Source organism: Oreochromis niloticus, linkage group LG13 (assembly GCF_001858045.2).
Source record: "Oreochromis niloticus isolate F11D_XX linkage group LG13, O_niloticus_UMD_NMBU, whole genome shotgun sequence".
Lineage (NCBI taxonomy): Eukaryota > Metazoa > Chordata > Actinopteri > Cichliformes > Cichlidae > Oreochromis > Oreochromis niloticus.
In genome coordinates this window covers 16552115-16576790 of record NC_031978.2, presented here as the reverse complement: position 1 = coordinate 16576790, position 24676 = coordinate 16552115, and the positions used below count along the sequence as shown (strand labels likewise).

Here is a 24676-nt window from a genome sequence, read left to right as displayed (position 1 = left end):
ACTTGCAACCCAGGATTTGTCCACTGTAATGCTGTCAAAGTGCAAGCTCATGACAAAACATACTTTTATTTGCACATGCAGCAGACGGAGAGCATGTGCAAATAAATGTCTTTGGCCATTTTGTTGCCTACTAACTCCTCAGGGAGCCTTGAAACTCTCCTCTCCAGGTTTCTCTTTGTTTATCGGTTGTGTATAGAGAACTTATCAGAACTTTTCCCCTGAAAATAGATTTCTGATGTGGCTGAAACGTTAGAGAGCTAAGAAGCTCACAAGCTCCACAAAGCTGAATGGAACTACAAAGTCAGTGGATAATTATCTGTGAATTTCTCTCAGCGGGGAATATCTTTCACAGACAAAACTATATTTGACCCATTGTTAATACAAAACATTTCATTAAATATTTTGTTTTCCTAGTTGGTTCTGAAAGTGGTAAAACATTAAAGATAGCAAAGCTTAGTAGAATTATCTCACTACTGGCTTTGTGTAACTTATATTTCTAAACTTGTCCTGGTAGAGCTGAAATGATCATAAGTTTAACCACCTGTCGACACTGTTTTAGTGCTTTGTGCTGTGCAGAAGTCTTGAGCCACCCCTTATTTGATTTTTTGGCTTCCAAGGAGTCATTTTTTTGTGACTTTTTTTAAAGACAGTATCAAACCTCCAGGCTTTCTGAAGGTCTTCCAAAGTTTTTCTTTAGTCATTTGCTGGTCCTTGTACCTTGTACCTAACTCAAGGGGTGAACCGGTGTTGTGGCTACATATAAGACACAGCTTAATTGTATCTTTAGGCATTTTGTTACAAAAAACACCAAATACAATATTTTTGGTGATTCTCAAAACTTGGTATGTCTCTGCAGTGTGCAGCATGTCATTTAATACAATTGAGGAAACCGGACAAATAGAGGAGAAAACAAGAAGTGGCAGGTCTAAAAAAAAAAAAAAAAAAAAAAAGTACCTTAAAGTCATGTTGTTAAGTAATAGAAATCCGCCAAAGACTTGACACAGAACCTGAGATCATCTGGTGCTTGAGTTGATTAATCTACTGTTCACTGAAGCCTCATCAGAAATGGTCTCAGTGGGAGGATGGCTGTCATTCATAAGCAGGAAGCAGAGAGAAAAGTCTTATGGAGTGAAATCGTACCTAAAAGAGTTCAGGTTGTGTTGAAGAATAAAGGTGATCATAACAAATATTGACTTTCAAGCTTGTTAGAAGTGTACAAATTCAATCCTTGTATGTTTGCCAGTGTTTCAATAAACCGCTGTGCCTATTTCCTATTTTCCAATCAATATATAAATGGCTTGAGACCTTTGCACAGTACTGCAACTCATGAAAAGTTATTTTTTACCCTATAAACAGAAAAATGAATCAAAAAGATCATTTAAAAGGTAACTAATTGTAGCAGCTGTCATCACCATGACTGTGTTAATTAAAATTAACTTAAAAGATTATAGGATTCAGTTCTTGCTGCGGTACGTCTCCATTAACTTAGCACATGGTGCTCCTTTTTTTGAACTTACATATAGAGTGGTGAAATAATCGTCTGTTCCCGGGGGTATCTGGTGGCGCATACCTGTAATATTCCACAACAGAAGCTCCATATTTATAGACGGCAGCAGAGCTGCTCGCATATCCCCACATCACAGCTGTTTGCATTGCAGTGTTGGGTGTCACATAGCTGCCCGGTGCTCCTGTGGTTGTCACATTAAAACAGAAGATAAACAAACAGCAACATTTAGAGTTTATTTTTTCCACCCCTGGGACAAGTCGTTTCACATTTTTATAGAGGCTGGTGGTTGTGATGGTGTAGAGGGTTTGAGTTTTATAAAGCCCAGAGGGAGCGATATGACTAATAGTTGGCTTTGCTGAGAGGGAAAAGGAGAAGGGTAGAGATTAGCGGAGGAGAGGATTAGCAGGGAGTCAACAAAATAGACAGAAACAAGGCAGAAAAACAAAGATATGAAGATGGAAGGAGGTTTGTAAAGAAAAAAAATGAAGAAAGCTGACGACAAAATGGAGTGGACTGGAGAATATAAAGAAAATAGCTGCTGTATGGCATTGTGAGTTTGCCACTAAAGATAATAACGTGTATGTGTGAGAGAGAGAGAAATGGCTGGTGGCTTTTTTACAGACATACTGAGAGCAGAGATTGTGGGAGGGAGAGGTAAAGAGAGGCCAGCACAGCTGAGTGGTGTTGATTGGCCTGTTTGAAAACACATGAACTGCACACAGGGAGAGAAAGAGAGGGAGAGAAGCTCGGTGCACTGGGATAAAGTGTCGCTCTGTGCCGTGCCACGCTGCAGCCCAAACCACATTAGAGCAAATGAATCCATTCCACCTCCTGTTATGGCAGCTCCACACGGGGCCCCGGGAAGGAGGAGGGAGGGAGGGAGGGAGGGAGTGAGGGAGGAAAGAAGAGTGGCAGGAGGGTTGAGATATGAGGGATGGGGAGAAGAAAATGATAGAATGGAAAATGGAAGGTGGTGTAAGGGACTCGCATGCTGGGTGGCTCTAATGATGTCTTGGGGGCTGTAGGAGAGGAGAGCGAAAAGAAAATCTGTGGCCATATGACTGAAGATGAAGAGGAGGAGTGAAGATCCCCCGCTGAGTCCAGAGAACAGAGTTCTCCTTTTCAAAATGAAGTTGATCACTGGTCAGACTTCATCAGATTGCTCTTTTTTTTCATTGTTCAGCACTCCCCTCTGCACTTCACCTACAGCATAGATTCAGCATTAAAACAGTATATAATTTTCCATGCGGTTATGTAAAAGCCCTTCATTATTTTGAAATAGACCCTTCCCGAGGCACCGTGAAACCTTTTCCGACTTCAACTTTAAAAATCATTAAAAAAAATTTCAAGGAAGCGGCGACAGCATGTTGCACTTATAGCTTGCATAGCTGCAGAAGTTTGGATCCTCAATAAGGCAGATAATTTTACATTACTATTATTTATCAACAAGCTATGATTAAGAACTAATAAAAATAAATTATAAGGTCCTGCTATACTCCGACAAGGAGTTTATTTCTCACATGAATCTTTTCATTCGTCATCTCATTTACATCCTTTTGTCTAAAGTACAAAAGCAAATTGTAAGGACCCAACTGCCGACCTGCAGTGACTGACAGAAACAATGCAGCCTTTGTAAAGATGATGGGCAAGTCATCAAAAAGTCATATGGGATTATGAGTAATGCTCTGTGACCACAGAGCTAAGTTAAAGCTAACTTTGGACCTATTATTATGTATTACTGGCACGCTATAAACCTATAACATATTATTTAAATGTGCTTTTAACACGTTTAGTTGTTTTTTAAGTGAGTGTGAACAGATTATTTAAGTGGGTCTCAGATTGGCCCTCGAGGGAGCAAAGGGGCCCGTTCTTTCATCAGTGCACAGCACACAGCTTCTACAGTTTTAGTTTGTAACGGCAGCTGATGTCTACGCAGGTAATTTTGCATTCATTAGCATCTCACTGCTTGCGCATTGATTTTGGAGAATACTGTGATTGACCTATCGAGGCGCTGATTGCAACCGTATCATCCAACCCTGCTCCTAATGTACTCCCACACAATGCACAGCACTGCGATGTGTCACAAGCTCCTGCACAGCTGCCTCCGTGTAACGACCGATCACATTCACAAAGCTCACTGCACTTGACAAAGGTGGTAGTCATTTGTCTGAAATGAGAAATCACTCGCGCTATGAGCGATCGTACGCTGTGTCTGTGCATGTGCGTGCTGCTGCTGTTGATAATGAAGAGATCATTTCAACACTCTCACTTTTTTTTTGTTTCTCGCTGTCTCTTTTCTCCACCGAGCCTAGCCCTTCTTGCCCTCTTCCTGCCATTCTTCAGGGCCTTTCATATCACTGTGCTTTTGTTTAGGATTGCTTATTTCTTGCCCCGTTTCCCCGAGCTCGTTTTTGCTCAGAAACAGAAAGAGAAGGAGGGAAACAAAAAAAATAAGAACACAAGCTTCCTTGGATGTTAGCACTGCTTATATTTTGCTCTTACTCTACACTGATTCATAGCAGCGTCCTCCCACTGCTTTTTTGTAGGGAGGTCGTAATATGCACATCATAATTGGATGTGTAATGCTTTCCTTTGCACCTCGGGTAAGCAGTGCTGACTGTTGCTGATTAAGATGTTGGGAAGACAATAAAGATTAAGCAGGTCTGTCTGTGGCTTGTGCATGCTCAAACAATGATGGAAGTTGCCCAAAAACAGAAAAATATAACTCTGGAAAGGAGGGGGAAAAAAAGTCAACTGCTACACTAAGACACACACATAAGGTTTTTTTTTCCAGCCTAATCAGTGAATCTGTGGAAAACTGAGAGCAGAGATTTCAACATTTTGCGGTAAAACATTTAGCTTCCCCTCCCAGTGATCAGATAACAGATTAGCGTGTTTCGTTTTGAAAGTACAGGAGGAGGAGTGAGGATGTGGGGCAACTGGGAGAAGTTCTGCTCCGTCTACAATGGAGCATCATCTGTTACGCAACACATTACATGGGCGTGTGCTGCTGGGTGGTCTGACAGCCCGGACAGTCGGTCAGTCAGGTGAATTGGCTTCTGGTCTCAGTTACAATGCCGCTCACTGAGCGCAGCCTGGCCAACCAGTCACATTTCCACCTCATTTTCCTTTCAGAACCTCAGGGCCCATCTTTTCATCGACTAACAAAAGAGCTGTATGTTGATGGGGAGGGGTGTGTGTGTGCGTGTTGGACCTTGTGAAAGTGCAACAGAGGGAAGGAGGGAAGAAAGATGGTTAAAATATGTAGCTATCTCCACCCCAAAGCCCCCGGCCCTCCTCTTTTCTTTCTAGTCTTGATGTGTTGGGACAGCAGGAAGGGGAGCTGGAGGAGAAACAGTTAATCAATAGCCACAAGGTCAGACGGCCAGCGCTGGGCTGAAGCGTGCCCTGTTAGCGGTCTGTGGAGCTGCCTGCCTGCTGAAGGGGGATTTGTAGCACTTGTCAGGGCTTAAAGGAGCCCTCTCTGGACCACTTGCTCCAGGTGTAGTGTATAAAAAGAGACATGCTGGTTAGCAGCAGGAGAGGGAGACATCTGCTGGACGCTGGGAGACACAGCAGCATGGCAGAATTAGGCCACACAAAGTTAGGGGTCAAGTTTTGCACAGTCAGAGTGACTTTGTGGCTCGCACTGTACGCATTTAGCAGTTTCCTCAGGACAGTCAGCGCCCACACCGTGCAGCGCGATGAGACATTTCCCTGCCCGGCATTTCATAACATTTGCTCCAGAATTCCTTGTTACTCATGCAAGCAGTGTATTGGTGATGTTCAAGACTTTGTAAGTGCACTCTGTGTAACTCTAATCTGGTAATGCTTAAGCTCGGAGGATTAGTAATACAGTCTTATTCTTAAAGTGTGGCTTTGAAGTTTTACCTTTACGCTTAATCAAAGTGAAGAATTCAAGCTTTTGTGTTTACATGCTCTTAAGTGTGTGTGTGTGTGCGCGCGCGTGTAAAAGAGAGAGAGTGTGCATATTGCTGTGCTCTTTCTAAGATAGGTGCACAAGACTGAGCGCTACAGATGAAAACTCTCAGGCTGAGCACTGTGTTTCGATCGTGTTTGTTCTTTCGCTCTGTTTCTCGCAGCAGGGGATCTTGGGGGACCCTTTATCAGTGCTGAGCAGCTTTCCACCCCCACCTGTGGTTTCTCTGTTGGCCTTTTGTGTGGAGGAATGTGAGGCGGACCAGTACTGATAGAGATAAACACAGAGGGACGGTGAGGGACGGGGGCTTCGCTGGCAAATCAGCACGATACCCATTAATCCAAATCTCAACATATTTCTCTGAGATGCTCAGAAAAGTGAACACACGGTGGCAATTATTCATGTTGTTGCAAAGAAAGAGAAAAAGAAGAACCTTATCTTCTGTTTGATTTGTTTGTCCACGGCACAATGATAACTTCAGCTCTGAGGGTTGCTAACAGCTGTCTTTTCTCTTTTGCAGTGTGAGACTTTTCTCACATAGGTAGCAAAAAAGCTGCAAAAGTTTCCTTTCAGTTTCACCGTGTTTCCGTTTGTCATTAATGCTGCTGCTGCAGGACATCTCAGTTTCGTGCATTTGCCAAAAATATGCGCTCGAGGCTGATCAAACCCTTCAGTGAGTCAGCGCGTAAACAAGCCTGCTTCTCAGTTTGAAAAATTTCTCGAGCTACTGTTTGAAATTTACAGCCTGCAAACTCTGCACGCACTGGGGGACCTGACAGAAACCTGTTGTAACACTTGTACTTCTCCCCATCCTCTTCTTTTACAGAGTAAAAGAGCTCTTTAATGGAGTCCCGATAGAGACATCAAGATGAACACGTTACCATCAATGGACCGGCACATCCAGCAGACCAATGACAGGCTGCAGTGCATCAAACAGGTGTGTATGCAGAGCAGTGTGTAGAAGCCCCCTCCTCCTCCTTATTTTACTCCTTTGCAGACACAGTTTTTAGAGGCAAAGACAGAAGAATGTACATTTCCTCATCCTTCCTGCATTACTTTCTCCCCTCAGCACCTTATTTGGGCATCAGTTTTTCTGGCCATTAGCTCCAGTCACACAGATCAAGTTGCACAGGGTCATAGAGCGAGAAAGAGAGAGGGAGGCAAATCTGGCAGCGAACACAGGAACAGACTTCAAAGCGACTAGCAACATAACAGCCCCCCTCCCTTCTTCTCCTGGTCCTGTGTTCCCTTACTTCACGTTCCTGATGCTTGACGTTTGCCTACCCTTGTTGTGGTTTTGCTTAAATACTTCTTTGACTGTCAGCTTTCAGGAGACTCCTCACAGACACATACATACAGACAGACATAACCCAGGGCTACCGCCTCTGCCTGTGATTAATCGTCTACAAGAGCTCATAGACTGGTTGGCTAGCTGGCTGGCTGTGGGCATATTCATTTATGCTACGTGGGTGTGATGCTTTATATCTGAAAACATCCATATGACACCATGCCTTAGAGTGACTCAGTGAATGATGGGGCTTCTTAGCTTGTGATTTTTTGCGATTTCTCTTTACCCATTGTTGAACCTCCCACCTCCACCCCCTTATTCCCGCGTTCCCTCCTAAACTCCTGCGCACCTTTCATAATAACCTCCATCTGAACAGGCTCCGATCGCCTCGGCTCTTTTGCATGACACCAAATCTCAGAAAGGCTCTAGTTTTTGAAACGTCAGCTCATTTCAAGTGAATACAATTTGAAGTAACTGACACTGCTCACGTCTAAAATCCCCCTCGCTTACTTTCCTTGGCGTCACCGATAAGCCTTTAATAGGCGGATTTAACACGTCTGGCTTAATAAACGCACTAATTGTAGTTTGTTTTATGTACTCCTCAGCTTTTGCTGTAATGGAGCTTGTAGTAAACCTGACTTCAAAGGCTCTGAGCTAGTCATTGAGCGCTGAGCTTGTGGTAGCTCTGCTAGCAGGGTGTTGTTTTGGTTTGGGGAAAGCCGCTGGCAGAGAGCCAGCTGTTATGCCCTTTTTTGTGTGGTGTTTTTTAAATTTTTTTATTGCAGCCAGGTAAGCACTGAACAGCCTGAACCACTGCCGGCCTAAAAAGAGGAGTACGTCGGTCCGTCATCTCGCTGAGGACAGTCTGTCAGACGTCTGTCTCTTGGTGTGCTAAAGCCCCATCACTGCTGCGGCTGCTCTCTCTCCCCCGCTTCCCAGTTCTTGTCCTCATCCAACCCTAAACAACAACAAGAACAGCTCAGGCCCCATCCTCCTCCTGAAACTCAGCTGAGCTGTTTCACTCCGCTGTCCTCCCCCTCACACCAGAGTCGAGGTTGTCAGGCAGAGTTGGTGGCGAGCGCTGCGGCAGGAGGAGCTGTGAGTTCAGATCTAGACAGACAGCCCCTGCTGTGCTAGTTCTGATTCCTCTCGCGCTGGAGGCTGATACGCCTCCCATCAAGCAGCAATAATGCCAGATTATATCACTCATCTAGAACAGGCTCTTCTCCTCCCTCTCACTGAACCTTGACGAGAGCATCTCTCACTTTCTCTCACTCTTTCTGCTTTTCTTCGTCATCAGTCAGACTCCTGTGAGAGTCTACAACTAACTCTATAATGCTTAATCTTCACATCACAAAAGATGAGTCACTCAAGGCCTCTCTTGAAGCCCATGATATCGTTGGACACTCTCAGAGATTTTCTCAGTGGGCGGGCACCGGCCTGACACGTCGCATTTGCAACGAGGAGTCCCTTTTGTCACACGTTGCCAGAAAGCTGCCCTTTGAAAAATGCTCACCTCTGCTGCCCCCTAAAGACAATAGTTCTACCTTCTTTCCAAGAGCACACAAAACATAACGCTTCAGCTCTAGATGAGAATAATAAATGCTTTCAAGTGGGCTCAATCTCGCCGAGTGAACGAGCTGCAGCTCTGCGCCATTTCAGAGCTATTAACCTCCTGAGCCGTGAAGAAAGGGAGCCCAATTTTAAAACCGCTTATTGTGTCCTGCCAGCCTCAGTAGCCTTCAGACACTGGGAAGAAAAGACTCAACTGTTTCAGGCCTCAGTGAACAAGCGAGAGAGACAGACAGAGACTCAAAGAGATTAGACAACACACCAACGGCTCGTATTGAGTCTGCACACATAGCTGCCAGGACCAAGGTTGTTTTCTTTGTGCACAGCCAAGTCAGCCAGTGGAGTAATGGTGCCTGGGCTCTGTTACACTCTGAGAACAGGCAGTGAATGAGGGGAAGTGAGAGAAGGAGAATTGGAGGGAAAGATTTGGTTGCTGTGTGGGTCATGGGGGTGAGGGATGGGTGTTGCCAAGAGAGATTAACAAGAAACACTGGCATCATTGTTGATATGGGTGTGATCTTCTTCCCACATTGCAGCTGAGCCCTGAGTGGGCGTATATTGGAAAGAGTCAAGGTCCTCACAGGGTTGCGGAGAAACACAAGACATTAAATCAAGGCAGTTTAAGGGGGGGAGAACAAGGCTGCAAAACTACTTGGGTTCAGTGTTTTTCCAATTTGTACTTGATGCGAAAAAAATAACACTCATTATTTCCCATTGTCTCTAATAGCAGTCTCCTTTCTGTCTGTTTGCACAGCACTTACAGAACCCAGCCAACTTCCACTCAGCGGCCACAGAGCTGCTCGACTGGTGTGGAGATCCCCGGGCCTTCCAGCGACCTTTCGAGCAAAGTCTCATGGGATGTCTGACGGTACGCAAACACTAATTATGGTTTTTGTTGAGTTTTTCAGGTACTTTTTGAGGACAAGGAAAACAGTAATTAGATTTGGATAAGGATGTGTCCACCTCTGAGGCTTTTAGCCGACGTTTAGGATCGTATATACACAAGTTTCATGTAATATTCATGTAGATATTTCAGATTGTTTTACAAAGCTGTTAATAGTACGTTGTAATTTGTATCCAGAGGTGATCTAGCTGCTTAGGCTCTTGACAGAAGTTGTCGTCAGCTGCTGCTACATTGTGCTGTGCACACACAAAACCACACACATACACAGAAGAGGTATGAAGAGGTTTGTAACTACCCAGTCACCTCTGGCTATCGCCTTTCAGTTCGCTAGCTGCTGCTCATCGATCTGGGCACAGGGCCAGAGAGCTGGCTCTCACCAGGTGTGTACAAAACTCTCACACACGTACTTACATGCGCAGTCATGTGTGCGAGCCCTTAGAGCAAAGACCTGCGTGTTTCACGTGTTTATTGCAAAGATAAGCCTTTGCAGCACTGAAAGAACGCTGTTCCCAGCCCAAGCGTTCACGTGAGCAAACAGATAAATGCTCATTAATGTGTAAATCACAATAAAAGCCTCTTAAAGGCCGATAAGGAGCTATACAATCGAGCCCACCACTGAGATCCCTCTCAGCATGGTGCGGTTTCCATCAGCTAAATTGTTTCGTCAGACTTAGAGCAAACTGCTGCTTATCTGGAGAATTAGAGCACGCAACAAGTCTGTGCATTCTTTCAGGATTTTGTCTTCATGCCGGTTATGTATCAGAGATCCAAAGAGAAATTTAAACATGACTGTTAATTGAACGCATGCACCATGTGGAGGACATCGTCTGTTCCCCGGAGGCTTTAGAGTCAGGACGAGATGATGCAAATAACAAGTATTCCACTGTTAGAATCACTTTACATGACAGGTATAGTGTTTTTTTTGTTTTGTTTGTTTCTTTATGTTTATGCAAAATGTGTGGGCGGTAACATAGTGGATGCAGACATATGTATTATTTTTGTATATGATTCCACAGTTTTCTAAATTCTCCCACGTAGTTCACAAGGAGCTGTCTTTCACGAATGACTTCAACAGCAGTTAAAAATAAACTACAAAACTGATTCCTTTTCTCTTTGGCAAATAGATAAACAAGAAAGTGAGTGGCCTACTAACCCTTTCAGCACCTCTCACAGCGCTGTTTTCATATTGACAGAAATATGTGCTTGGATGCACATCCTCAGAGGGAGATTAAGCTGAAAAAGGCTTATGAGGTGAAACACTGTTAAATCCATGTTGAATCTATGCTAGCCTCTGTAACTGGCTGCCTGCCTTGTATAAACTGTAGGGCAGACTCACTCACGCAGGAAATTAAGCCATTGACAGCAACACGATTTGACCGTTTGTCAGAATAGTTTGCTTAATCCTGATGTGTCCTGAGCAGCTTCAGATGGATATAATGCAGTTGCACTGGAAGTGTAGAATTGTATATTTTATTCTCCTGAATGGAACAATCAAATAAACCCTATTATTGACATCATTTCACCAGTTTTCTTTCTTTTTTCACCTCCCAAGCTTTTTACAGTATTGTGCACAAGTGTCGAGCCACCTCTCTTTTCTTTGTGTTTTCCTTCCAAGGAGCCAGACTTGCTTCTAATTGTTTAAAGTGTTCTGGAGAAACATTTCAACAGGTTTTCTAAAGGTCTTTCAAAGTCTTTTTTTGGACATTGGCTGCTTTTTGACTCATTTTAGGTCTACTTATTATAAATGATTATTTTAAGAGGAATGTTTTATGTTTGCTTACCCCTGTAACACTGGCCTATGAATCATTCAAGCATAAAAAAGGAACCTAATTCACAGGATGAATCAGTCTTGTGTCTACATATAACAGACGACTTAGCAAAGAACCGATTTTAAGTTGTAGCTTTTGGCACCTTGTTACTAGCATCCTGTTGCAAAAACACATCATTTGTTCCCTTTTTTTGTTGAATCTTTAAAAAAAAATGCCAAAGTTAACACAGTTTAACAGGCATAAAGTATTTTTGCACCAATAAGATGATTCCCAAAAAACTGTTAGCTTAAAACCTGCCGCCTGATAGATGTATTTGCTCCTTCAGTTCATCCATCTACTGTTCAGTGAAGCCTCATCACAAATGTTCTCAGTGGAAGGGCGACTGTCAAGAAGCCAGTCTTAAGAAAGGGAAACAAGGAGAAAAGGCTGAGGTTTGCCACTTTACACAAGACTGTGCTGAAATCAGTCTGATGGAGCTACAAACTCAAATTTGAAATTTTATATCAATATATATGGAGGAAACTGGGAGACAGGTGCAGCAGTAAGTGTATACAGGCATCTGTTAAACACGGTGGAGGCTCTGTCATGGTTTTGCGCTCCATTTCACCCAGTGGTGTTTGGGTTCTTGTTAAAATGATGGAACAGTCTGATTTTGATCTACCATGCATTACCATCTGGAGATCCTCTGATTGCAGCAAAGATCCTCATCTTTCAGCATGACAATAATCCTAAGCATACTGACAGAGCAGTAAAGCATAACTGGATAGAAATGTGCATCGGTCATGGATTGGCCTCCCCACAGCCCAGACCTCAGAATTATTGAAGCACTATGGGATCATCTTGACAGAGCAGAGCACAACAAAATGCAACCAACATCCAAGAAAGAGTTTTAAATGTCCCTAAAGAAGCTTCGAGAACTATTCCTATTTTGTGTTTTAATAGTAGATGGATTAGAAAACCTTAGACAAAAGTAAATCGGGTTCCCTTATAATAAACATTTCCTGTTTAGTCCTGTTTAACTTCAACCCGTAGTAGCTCCTGAAATGTTATATTAGATACTGTGAGGCTACTGCTTTATGTACTAAGACCGTTCAACTTCAAGATATTAACACAAAAGGATTATTGAAATATTTTTTAAACCTTTGCGCACTCAGAATGCTTAATTCTAAAATATTTACCCGCTAACTGAAGCTTTAATCGACAGAAAAATACCCCAATACCTATTATTTCAGGTGCTTTCAGAGCAGACAGTTCTGGAGACTATCCAGAGGTTAGTCCCCACTGTGGACGTCCCCTGGAACTGCATACCTTCCTGTTTTCATTTGAGCCACTCATAGAACATCTGGGGCAATGTAATATCCGGCCAGCAGCTGGTAATGCACCATCACCTTGTGGTCTTTTTATTTATTGATTGATTTTTTTTTAGTTGGGTGGTGGATGCCTGGTAGCGAGTACAGGGGAACTCCGAGTGAATGTGTGTTTATATTGGGCTCTGCGCAGTCAGAATTACATAGTATTTCCCCTCTCACATATAGATTCAACAAAGCCTGCACTTTTCAGTATGATCTCAGAAAAAAAGAAAAAGTTACTAGCACTATGAAAAAGTCCCACATTCTCCTCATCTGTTTGGACATCTGACTCACGCTCCGGCTGGCTGGGTGTCGCGCTCTGGCCAGGTCACTTCCTGGTCAGTGCAGACTTGTTTCAGGTGACCCTTCATAAGCTCTGCTCCTCCTGCAGAATGACTGTGGTTTGGCACTCTTGCCTCTCTTGGAGGAGGATACAGTCATCAAACTTGTCCCAACTGTGGATCACTGGAGCGATCCAGACTGCAGACTCCACATTAATCTTACTGTCTGTCTTTGCGTGTGTGTATTTGTGTGTGAGCGTTCACTCTTTCTGAAGAGAAATGAAGTTTATTTACAACAGTGGCTCAAAATATGAGCACAGTTAATAAATTCAGCAGTCGAGAATATTTAGAAATTCAACTTGGGGACTTTTGATAAATAGACAGCAGCTATACTCACGATCCGCTGCTCTTTCTCCAGGTGGTGAGTCGCGTTGCTGCTCAGCAGGGGTTTGACTTGGACCTGGGCTACAGGCTCCTGGCTGTATGTGCTGCCAACAGGGACAAATTCACTCCTAAATCTGCAGGTAAGACCCATCACTTAAAAAAAACAACTTTTCTTTGTATACAAAACAAGTCACATATCATAAAATCACATCTTAAAGTCTTATGCTAACAGACAGTTTAGCTTATTAATTAAATAACTGTGTAGTTTCAATAAATCAAAAAAAGAAATGTCTGTTAAAGTCACCATGAATCTGTGGTTGGTTGATTTCTACCAGCAACCACAAACATCACACAAAAAGTCCATGGAGCATTATAATGTGAAGTTATTTTTAGTTCCCATTAAACATTGATGTGCTATTGAGATGAGCCGTCTGAGAGGTAGCCTGAGAAAAAGAGTCCACTCAACAGTGTTTCCGCACTGCGTGCGTGCAGCCTACACGCACATACACATGAAGCCAAAAGAGAAAGAGTGAACAGTAATGCTATCCTCAGACATTTATCTATCAAATCCAATTTCCCCCGATCCATACCTCCCCTCCCCGCCTCTCCGCCTCCCACAGTCCTGCAGGAGCTGCCTGTTCTTGTACATTTGTCAACGTGAAACATGCAGAGGCGGGAGAGAGAGGAGAGACAGAGAAAGAGATGGATGGCTGGAGAGGTGTCGCTGATGTGTGCTGGACCACTCGCTCTGCCTGACAGAAACCTGACAAAGCTGTTGTCAGCCAGTCAGAGCACAGATAAACCTTTATTCAGCGGTTGCATGAGTAGGAATAATAAGAGTCAAATATTTTGTCTGGTTTCTTTGTTTTTCTGACAAGTTAAACGTGTGTCATTTGTTGGAAAACAGGAACTGCAGTTATGTCAGTAACGGCTTTGAAATCTTATCCTGTAATTCCTCATACAGGCTACAGTTAAATGTGTTGCAGTTAAATGTACAGAAGGGAGTTTCTGCTTTGTTTTGTTTTTTTGTCCAAAGTGTCCGTGATATGAGCATTTGCTAAGGGTGAATATCAGCTTTCAGTTGTGGCGGGAAGCATCTTGTTGGGAGGAACTTAAGTGGTCAGACAGACGTCATTGTACATTATTGATTGTTGTGTTTCTCTCTCTCTCTCTCTGTGTTCCTGCGTTGGGATAATATGATTGTTGTCCAGGCCACGGCACGGACTGGCTGGCAGGCTGCCTGGCTGGGCTGGGCTGGGCCCGACTGACAGTCAGAATCATCTTCAGGCCTGCTGATGGTTCTGGGATCTAATAGAAGACAGCACGAGGGTTTCAGGAAGAGCTGTTTATGTACAGGAGACAAATGGGTACTATAGTGTAATTATGCGGGGTCGGGGGAGGGATGTGAGATATGATGCAGCCAGCCATTAAACAGGGCAGACAGGCTGCTGGGGTGGGAAGCAGATATGACTCAGGGCGGATCTTACTCACTGAGCGTCCGTCTTAGCTCCCCTACAAGGACGTCTGTCTGAGAAACCAGACAAGGGGATGACAGCGGAGACAAGATGTGTGCATGAAATCAAAGATACATCCATGCGCTCAGAAAAAGATGCAGAGAAGTGTTGGCTGTCTGTGTGGTCGTTTGTGTGTTTTCACCTGCCTTGCGTGTGCGTGTGTATGTACGTGCATTTATGCATGCGTGTGTGTCTAATTGTGCAGCTCCAGCACAATGTTCTCGGAGTCTGCATGGCGACAGAAGCCTGTGAATCTGACACCTGAGAGCCCAGACAAGGGCCAAGGAGTCTGGGATGCTATCTGTAGGCTCCTCAGGGATGGAGGCAGACTGCAGATCAATCACACTGACACTTTCTTTGAAAGCATCAGTCAAATAAGAAATTGATAAAACAATTATCCCCACTCTCCATTTGAGCAGCTTAACAAAAACATTTAAAATGATATTTGTGGGTTTTTTTGTTTTTTTTAAAACTTGCAGCCACAAATTACTGGAGAATGAATAAAAATAGATGCTGAGTGAACATATTAGAAACTAATCACTAAACTTGTAGGTTTCCAAGAAGGCTTATTTTGCATTTTAATCTTTACATCAACCCTTTTGTGTGTCTCAATTAAGTGTTTTTCAAGTAATTGAACCCATGAACAAAGTACAAAGGCATAGCTGCACAGTATGAAAGTATAAACTGCTGACTGTGAGACCTGTCGAGTGAAGTAGAAAGATTTTCAGCAACAGCAGGCAGCTGACGATGAGCTGTCTGGAGATTGTGACCCTGCAGTGAAGCCTGGGGGATTAGTATGTTGCTCTAATCTGGAATCAGCCAGAGAAGAGACCTATCTGCTGTTAGGCAACGTAGCATTAGCACTGTTAACTCTCAGAACCAGCATAGATACACAGCATTACTGCTGTTAGCGTAGTAGGATGTTAGCACTGATGTTTTGCTCCATGTCTTTGTTTTTTGTTTTTAGAGTAGGCATGCTATAAGCTCAGGTTAAAAGAAAAATAAACTCAAGTGTTTATGTTTTACACCCAGTAATCTGTAGTCTAGTACAAATACGCTTACACCTCAGAGGTTCATTAGATGATCGAGACGCCCTTTCCGCCTTACAAATACACAAAACACAACACATAAGAAATTAGATCAACCACATAATCTGTCGAGGCTTTTTCTGCTGCCTTTTTCAGTGAAACTGCTACTCTGAATATAAACTCATAAAAAGTTAGTTATCTTCTTTTTATGAAGGAAAAGCTTCACAAATTGTTACCAAGATCAACTTTAGTTATCTGCAGTTATCAGCTTGTCACCTCATCTCCTTGACAATATCTCCTCCTGTTGTTTGTACTTGGATTACATCTTAAGTGTGACTTGGATTGTTTTGAATGTGTATGTTTCCAGCGTGACTTGACATGCCCTGGATTAGAGGCGGCTCCTCCCTGGAATGGTAGCTTTTTTAGTTTTAATGTTTAAGATACACACAGGTTGCTACTTGTTTTCCCTTTGTCTAACTCAAAGACGTAATAGTTATTTAGACTGGAATCTCGAGTGATATTGTAATTTACACAGAAGGTTAAAGTCCCTATCCAAACAATGATTCGAACTATAAAACCTTATCTGCATACGTTAAAATGACATATACAACATTTTTTCCAGGCCTTAACATGGCATAGACTTAACTCTAGCTTTCGCTTAATGCTATAAATATATATCTGATTTTGCAAACTAGTCCCCACCCCCTCCTTCAGCAGCTTTCCTGTAGCCTGCTCTCCTGTACTAGCAAGTCTCACTCACAATACTGGTTCCCGGTGCTGAAGTTTTGAGCAGTAGGTTTTTTTCCTCCTGCTTAGTTTGTGAAAGGAGAAGTCAGTAAAACAGAAAAGGTGCTTTTCCAGTCAGCGGAGGGGAAAACGCAAAAACAAGAACCAGCGTTGCCAGGAGAACACGGGACAATGGCTAGGTGCTCAGGGTTAGAACTAAACAAAGCTTTCATCTCAACCAGAGAATTTAGATGGATGTGCACTTGTTGGAAAGCTGCGCATAACAAGTCATAAACTCAAGTACATCATCTTCACATGACCTGTGTCTCCTCTCCTTTCTCTCCACTCTGTTTGTCTGTTTCACAGAGATACACTAGCACAGTCTCACAAAAGTTTGTAAAATAAAAACTATTTATCATCTTTTACCATCTTCCTGAATAAAGTTTGACTGATATATCAGGGAAGCCAATATATCGGTATGGCCTTATTGTGACAGTAAAAAAACATGAAACTTGGATTGTCATATTATGTCAGTAAGTTATTATTTAAAATAGTTTCTTGAATAAGTTTGGACATTAAAACTACTGGGTTAGAGCTATGGTCTAAAACTGTGAGGTTGGGTTTAGAAAAAGATTATGCCTTTGATTAAAATACAACGTTTTAAAGCTATGGTCACTTGGTTGCCAAGGTGACGCATTCCTGCTTTGTCTGGATTAAATGCATACTAAAGAAATATGCTTCTTATTAAGATACGTTACTTACAAAGTTGTACCAAACACATAGATTTTTTTCATTTTTTGCTTGAGCCCAACAAATGTATAGGTGGGTAGAGATTACTGGCTGATATTAATCTGTCTGTGTCTGCACTTATAACAGCAGATAAATGAAAATTTAAATACAAAGACGAGGTGGGAGAAACACCCTTCAACCATGTTGCGAGTGTTGACGTTGCATTGTTTGCCCACCAGAGGGCACTTTGAATCTTCCCTGTCGGTGACACATGTTAGGAATGCCATAAATACAACCACGAGCGTAAACAAGTAAATAAGTAACTACGCATAGCAAATGTTAATGAAATCTGTTTATGTTTAGTGTGTCTGAAAGAAAAAAATATCAGCTAATATATCAGACTATCGGTTATTTTAAAAATCACCAAATATCAGTATCAGTTTTAAAAGTCCTATATCTGTTGGGCTTTAATGGACATGTCTGCATAACAGAGCATAAACTAACTACTAACTACATTATCACTGGTGTAGTGGGCGATTTTAGATCACTACTAATATCTACACAAGTGATCAGTGTGTTGCACTGTGTTTTGCATGTTAAGGTAGTTTCCCTGCTTCAGCTGGTTAAGAACGAGTATTTGAGAAAAAAAGAGGAAACAATGATGAGAAGGCTTTGTTCGAGGTGGCTGGTGGAGTCCCTTCCACCCACTTGCATCTGACATTTATGAAATTTATTGGCAAAGCTGGTTCTCTGTCAGTCAGCAGAGCTCGTTCAGAGCTCAGATCAGGAAAACAGCCGCTCTGCTGTGTCAACAGTGACAGAAAACTTCCAGGGTGTGGCTGTAACTCACCCCCATGTCCTGTGAAAACACACACTTCACTAGCCAGTAAATTCCCTCACTTTAACAAGCACTGCAAGAACTGCAAGAGAACGAGTCCTCCTATTAGCCTCTGTGTAGGCACAGCGTGTGAGCGCCTGTGCATAGACACAAACCCTTGTCTTTCTTCTCTTAGCCTACAACAATCTGACATGTCTTCCACTTATCTGCTTCAATTTACTTTCACCTGATTGATTTTCTCGGCCCGTCTTTCTTTCCATCTTTGAGCCGTGCGTGTGTATGTACAACTAGAGGAAGGTGTAGGCATCCTTTGTTACTGACCCAATCAACCTTACAGACTTTTATATTTAATTACTGCTGAGTAAGTGCAGGGCTCTGAATTATTAACAGGAAACTGGGTTTATTTTTAGCAGACGGGCCTCTCTTCTGACACTCTCCAGTGGTTCATTTTAGATGATGAAACCCCTTTGCAACCCCCAAAACTACCTTCAGAACTTTACTATTAATTTTATAGAAATAAAACTCATGGGGAAACACTTATTATGGAAGCTGCATTTGCTGCCTCTGGCTGATTGGGCCCTCTATCACACACTCCTTAATTGGTTTGGTTTATACAGTTACAAGTGAATTCATTTTAGTAATATCCCAGCTGACAGGACAGTGCAGTTGTACTCACCACACACACACACACACACACACACACACAGAAGACTTTGTTCTTGTCAAAACCGGATGAGCAAATGATTTAAATCCTCCTTTTGTTCAGGGTTGACTGATCTGGCACCCACATCTCAGGACCTCAGCCAACACCCCCACCGTCATCTCCCCCCCAGGGGCTTTCGACACACCCTTTTAAAGTTATATTTCTGGCCAACAATGCCTCTGTTGTGTCTGTGCGTTTCGATAATGCGTGGGACATTTGTGAAACTGTTAATGACTGCGTACGCTGCACAAAAACCACACAAAAGAAAAACTTCTCTCAGCTGTCACGAGGCCCGTGGGCTTTTCCCTCTTCTTTATTTGACTGTGCAGCCCCGTCTTAGCATTTAGGTAAGGGCACCGAGAACAATGTCAGGCTAGGTCTTTCCTGTTCATTATTAAGAGGTGGGCGCGCAAAGACAATGAACTCAGATTCACCCTTGTGTGCCTCGCATTTTTATTCATCTGCTTCAGATATTCTGCTAGTCTCTGATGTGTCTTCTTAGCTGGATGCACAAAGTGGCCGCTGTCAGATTTTATTGTCCTGCGGGCAGGAGTCCCCCTCTCTGATAAGCCCGATAACTTACTTCTTGTCTGTCTTTGAAAAGATTGATCTTTTTTCTTCTCCCACTTCCTCCCTCGTGTGTAAGCTTCCAGCCAGCGTTTTAAGCTCCACCCATTTATGCAAGTTTGCAATCTGAGCTTGCAGGGTTTTTTTGTTTTGTTTTTTTTTTTCTTCTGGTTTTCTTTGCCCTTCCTGACAAATGGCAGTCACATTGCTGGATCATGCATGTGTGTGTTCCTCAGTGAACTGTGTAACAGCTTAGAGAGACAGAGCGATGGAGAGCTAGAGCCTACACATCAATAACGGCACCTTACAACTGAGGTGAGAAGCGCTGCAAATATCTTGCCGTCTCTATCGCTAGTCCTGTTTGTCTGCGTCGCCTCGCTGTCTTTATCTCTTCCTCTCATCCTCCCTCCTCCGCTGCTCCCTCTTGTCTATCCACCCCCCCTCCTCCTCCTCCTCCTCCTCCTCCTCTCTCTGCTGTCTCAAGAGTGTGTTGGAGCCGGTAGCAGGTACAGCAGGAGCCCATTAGTGCAGAGCCCTGCTCTGATTGGATAAGCTGGAGAAACTGGGAGACTGCCTCTGAATAATTGATGTGCATTGTGCAGACGCTGGACAAGGGAAAAAGACAGATCAGAGAGCAAGGAAGGAGAAAGAAAGCGAAAAGAGAGCGAGAGAGAGAGAGAAGGGAGAAAGACAGGAGAGGACAGAGGAAGTAAGAAAAGAGTGAGCAGAGTGAGAGATCTGTGCAGAGAGTGAGAGTGATAAGGCACAGGCACAGGAGGCTTGGAAGCAGCAAAAAGCTTTGAGAGTTGCCACTGGCCTCTGCAGAAACAGGAGCATTTGTGACACTTGAGTCTTTTCTCTGCGCTATGAAGGGAATGAGATGAGATGTGCAGGGACTTTGCCCGGCTCTGGGTAAGTGTGAGAGAGAGAGCGTGTGTGTGTGTGTGTGTGTGTGTGTGTGTGCTCCCCCCTCCACGTGCCTCTCTAGCACAGAACTATTTGGCGTATGAAGCGAGTGTGTTTGTATGCATGGCGGATGATCAGGGGGTTAGCAGAGGCCAGTTGAGCAACTGCTTTTGATCTATGATTGATACAAGAAGAAAAAGCAACAATTAGCTGCAGTGTTTCTGTAAAGTATGTTATTTTAGTACATTTAAAATAGGAATAATCATTTCAGCTGTGCCTTGACATTTGTGCATTTCGGGCTTAATAATACGGGCTTCTAGCTTTGTAGTAGTGTAACACACCGGTCGCTCGCACCAGAGAGGATCAGAAGAGATCAGCTGACCACAGGTTGACCTACATGCTGTTCTGTCACAGGGGTTACACTGACTGCCTTTTTCGTGTGTGCAAACACACACTTCACAGTGCATTACACTTAGGTTGTTTTAAGTGTTATCTTGAGTTAGGATTTAGGGTTGTCAGTTTAACATTACAAGTATAGAAATGCTACAATGCTATACTATGATTGTATGAGCCCTGGTGGCTGTGCAGCATCGTATATCTAGTAAAATACTTCAGATTTATGAAACGTAAGAGAGGTCGTGTTCATGTTGGTGTTAGGAGTGCGTGCGTCAGTGTCCCTCTTTCAGTCAGGAAAAGATGACCCACTTTTCCATTGTGGATTCTTTTTTTAAGTTGTTGACCTGTGCTTGGAGCCAGAGCCTGTCTGCTTGTCCACTCATTAGGAGAGAAGAAGGGAGAGGAGGAAGGAGGGGGTGTAGAGTGTAGTCATGGAAGGACAATGCAGTTGGATGAGTGCACAGAAAGGCCTGGTTTAGTTTTTCTTTTTTTCCTTCAGTCTTTCAGTGATGCTGAAAAGTGTTTAATGTCCCCCGTGTTGTCAGTTGTGCGTCTTTTAAAGGGTAACAGAATTTGAATGAGCAAAGGGCAGCCAGGCAATAAAAACATGAGGACGCTGCAGGGTATTCAATCAGTGTTTAATCTAACCTTAAAACTGACAAGTTAATTAGCAAATGGCTCTTGTAAACAATATCGTAACCATTCACTGACCGGCGGTTAAAAAAAGAAAAGAAATATATATATTTATATTATGGCACAATATGACTTCCAGCTAGCGGTAGTGGAGCTGCAGCACTTCCTGTTAGCCTGAGCAGGGTGTAAACCACTGAAACCGTCTGCATCCTCAACCTCGCAGCCACATGCAGCCGCTCTCCCCCTCTAGCCTTCCTCCTTTCTCTCTGACTCCAGCGCTTTGTTTGTATCACTTACTCCACACACTTTGGTGAACTCCAGTGAGTGCACTCTGAGTACTTCCCATCAGGCTGTTTAGTGACTCATTCCTGACATTTGAACTGGATGTGTTTGTGTGCGTGTGTGTGTGTGTGTGGCCTACTTTGTTTTTGCAGTTTGTTTTGCCATTTTTTTTTCTTTTCTGTGAATCATTGCCATGCCTTACATGTGTCACTCCACCCACCACGAGCAAGTGTGGCCCGAGCAAAACTGCGTTCAATTTATGACTGGAGAATCTGAGCAAGGGATTTCTGGCAGGGCAAGCCGATGCCGGGTATTGATATGATCAGTGGGGGAGGAGCAATGGGGCAGGACAGCAGGAAGTGTTTCAGGAAACAGTGAAATTCTCCATTCTTGGCGGTGACTTCCCCCATCTAGTCGAGGTGTGCTGATGGCCTCTCATGGCCGCTCCTTGTGAAATCGCTGTTTACTGATTCATGTGCAAACCCCCCCCCCCCAAAAAACAGCTTCCGTAGCTGGAATTTCATCACTTTTTAATCATTGTCTTAGATTATGAAAGAGCAGCCGCGGGAAATCTCAGAATTTCTGATTGTGTTTTTCACCCTAATGATTTCATTGAAGCAACAACAGTGTGAGATGAAAGACTCATTGTGGAAGTTGAGACAAGTAGCGTGTCTAGTTATAATTAAGCATGTGATATTTGCTCGTTCCCTCCAGTGGTGGCGAGCTGCACGTGGCTGATAAGAGCAGTTCATTCACAGCTTGCTCCTCTCTGATGTTCTTTCGAGCTATTCGAGGTGCTTTACTGTTTAAGCACATCTTCCCCGACGCCAAGAGACCGAATGTGTTTGTTTGCTCACCAGCACAGACCGCAGATTTCATATTTACTTTAGCTGCTTTTCTGTCCTCGTATGCGAGCATGCTTGTTTCCAGATTCCTTTGAGTGCAACAGTGCATTTTGTTTTATTGTGGATTGTGGCTGTGTGATCACGGACGGATGCTGGTGACACTCCGCCCCCCAGGGCTGAGTAGTTTATGGAGGACATGCTCTGTTGCATCTGATGCAAGTCACCTGATTTTCATACTCCCAGTTATAGCAAATGTAACCAAAACAAGCATGCAGATTTCCCCGCACGAAAGAGCTAAGGGAAGCAAAACGCAACTATTTAAGTTGCATGTCCCGGTAAACCAGCTATTTCAAGGTTTTGGACTTTTGGTTGGTTAAACAAGCAATAAATAACCAAAACGTATATTTTGATTTCACTGAACGAGCATTTTAGGTGCATATGTGTCATATACAAAAGACTGGCTTGGCTTTTGTAGTTTAATATATTATATAACGACACACAAAATGAAAATATCTATTGCATTAGAGCGACCGTTTAAATCTGCAATAAATACTATGGCAGGAAATGTGAATCTATGCAGGGAGTCTCAGTCAAGCTCAGCTTACCTGCAAATGACCCCACGATACATTAAAAACATAATAAAGAGTGTTTTTGGTGGCAGCACGGAGATCCTCCAGCACTTTCAACCTTCTGCTCAGATCAAGCCGTCATACTGCATTATGTTTGGTGTTTATTCTGATTCTCATAACTCTGCCACATTTAAAAATGTGTAATTTGAACCCCACAGAAACCAGCACCTGCAGGAGATGTCAGAGTGATTCAGGTAGAGCTACCCTCCCTTCTGGGCTGCAGCATCTCTTTTGGCTTGTGACCCACACACACACATCCAGGGGAGGAGGGGATCTGCCTACTCCCTCCATCTCCACCTGTCCTCTTGTCTAGCATCCTTCCATCCATCCTCCACCCCCCCCTCTGTCCTCATATCTGGTGTACAGCCAGAGGTTGAGGATGGAAGTCTTCCCGATGAGGAAGTCGCTTTGCTTTTCAGTGCAAATTAACAAAAAGCAATATTCAAGTCTTTTTGAAAAATTCAAACAAAACGAGGCACTTTCAAGCTAGAAGATCTGGAACACTGTGATTCGTGTGAACGTTAAACTAAAGGCTTGGTTTTGGTCGACTGTGATTTTTTGACATAGAGCTTTCTCTCTGCAGGGCATGTTTGAGTTGTTCTGCCTCCAAGCTGTTGAGACTAAAGCCCATTTGATATGCTCTTCTCTTGGAAGAAGTTGGCTTAACAGAGAGGGGGCAGGAAGGGGGATATCATTGACTGCTTAAATGGCTTCCATTACACTTCGGCAAAAAGCATGACTTTTTTTTTCCACAGGATTTTATATCCCCTCCATATTTGTATTTTGCATAATATTTTGTACCCACACAGCATAAACCTACCTGCCAGTGTTTTACAGACCTCTGCTTTTGATATCTATTATAAATTGCTTCTTTTTTTTTCTTTTTTATCATCCCACACATTGTCTCAGAAGGCTTCTTTGTCTAGTGCCGCAGTGTTCATGCTCAGAAAGTGTAATTTTTCATGTAGTATTTTCTTTTTTTGCGTGTGTGTGTGTGTTTCGTTATCAACAAAAACTACAGTAGAGCTGCATGTTCGGTGTTACATGTCTCTATCAAAGCGTGCCGCGACTTGTGACAGAGGCTTTTTTCATTTTTTTTGTGGTGATTTTAGGATCAGGCTTGATGTGAGAGTGTACCGTATGAGGGATGTGCATTCCTGCTGAAGATTAAACTGATTAAATCCTCCACAATTAGAACAATGCTTTTGCTGAATGAGGCTGAAACGTGTTTGAGCTTTTGTGCAAACCAACCTCATTAAGCTATTTAACCGAGTTTATACTTTGCAGTTGCTTCTTCTGTCAGAATCGTACAAAGAGGAGTACGAGCAGCAAGAAATCTCTACCTGTTTCTACTTCATAAAACTCCTTCAGCCGTTCTTTGTGTTGCCATCCAAACTAATGAGGCTCAGAAAGTCTTATGTAACATCTCCTTTTTAGCAGCTTTCTTGAAAGCAGCTAACCCTTAAATATGTACGCATAAAACAGCCAAGCCCTCCAGCTGCTACATGATACTGTGTCAGTAATGGATATTCCATATCAGTATCATGGTATCACAGTGCAGTCATGGCTGTGACTGCAGTCTTAAGAGGAAACAGGTGCACTTCTCTTGCACTGAATTTCAGTTGCCATGCAAGCTTTAAAAAAAAAGGGAAAGGGCTGACACTCCGGAGCACTCTTCTCATACAGGCTTTGAAAACTCAACAGTACTTTCTTTTAGTCATAGTTCACAGTATTTAGACATCAGATCATTCTCTTTTCTTTTGATTACCACATTTGTACTGTTTTAATTTTGGAAACATGGCTACCATAATATACTTTTGATAATGCACCTCAGCTGATGCTGTCTTTACGTTCTTCAGCTGAAAATGAAAAAAACCACGGTGGGG

The 24676-nt window shown here is 43.1% G+C and overlaps 1 protein-coding gene across 8 annotated transcripts in view; it reads left to right on the top strand.

Moving 5' to 3' along the window:
• zmiz1a (zinc finger, MIZ-type containing 1a) overlaps window positions 1-24676 on the top strand; it is a 107842-nt gene that overhangs the window by 66859 nt on the left and 16307 nt on the right. For 4 of the 8 annotated variants that reach the window (XM_019366539.2, XM_019366538.2, XM_019366536.2 and 1 more), the window contains 4 exons: window positions 6274-6384; window positions 9062-9175; window positions 13029-13134; window positions 22949-22984. In XM_019366539.2, the coding sequence (XP_019222084.1) occupies window positions 6316-6384; window positions 9062-9175; window positions 13029-13134; window positions 22949-22984 (325 nt within the window). In that variant the 5' untranslated portion in view covers window positions 6274-6315. Of the gene's footprint in view, window positions 1-6273; window positions 6385-9061; window positions 9176-13028; window positions 13135-19267; window positions 19415-19590; window positions 20012-22948; window positions 22985-24676 lie in introns of those variants that run through there. The other 4 variants (XM_005456590.4, XM_025897678.1, XM_005456594.4 and 1 more) reach the window with 4 other exon arrangements.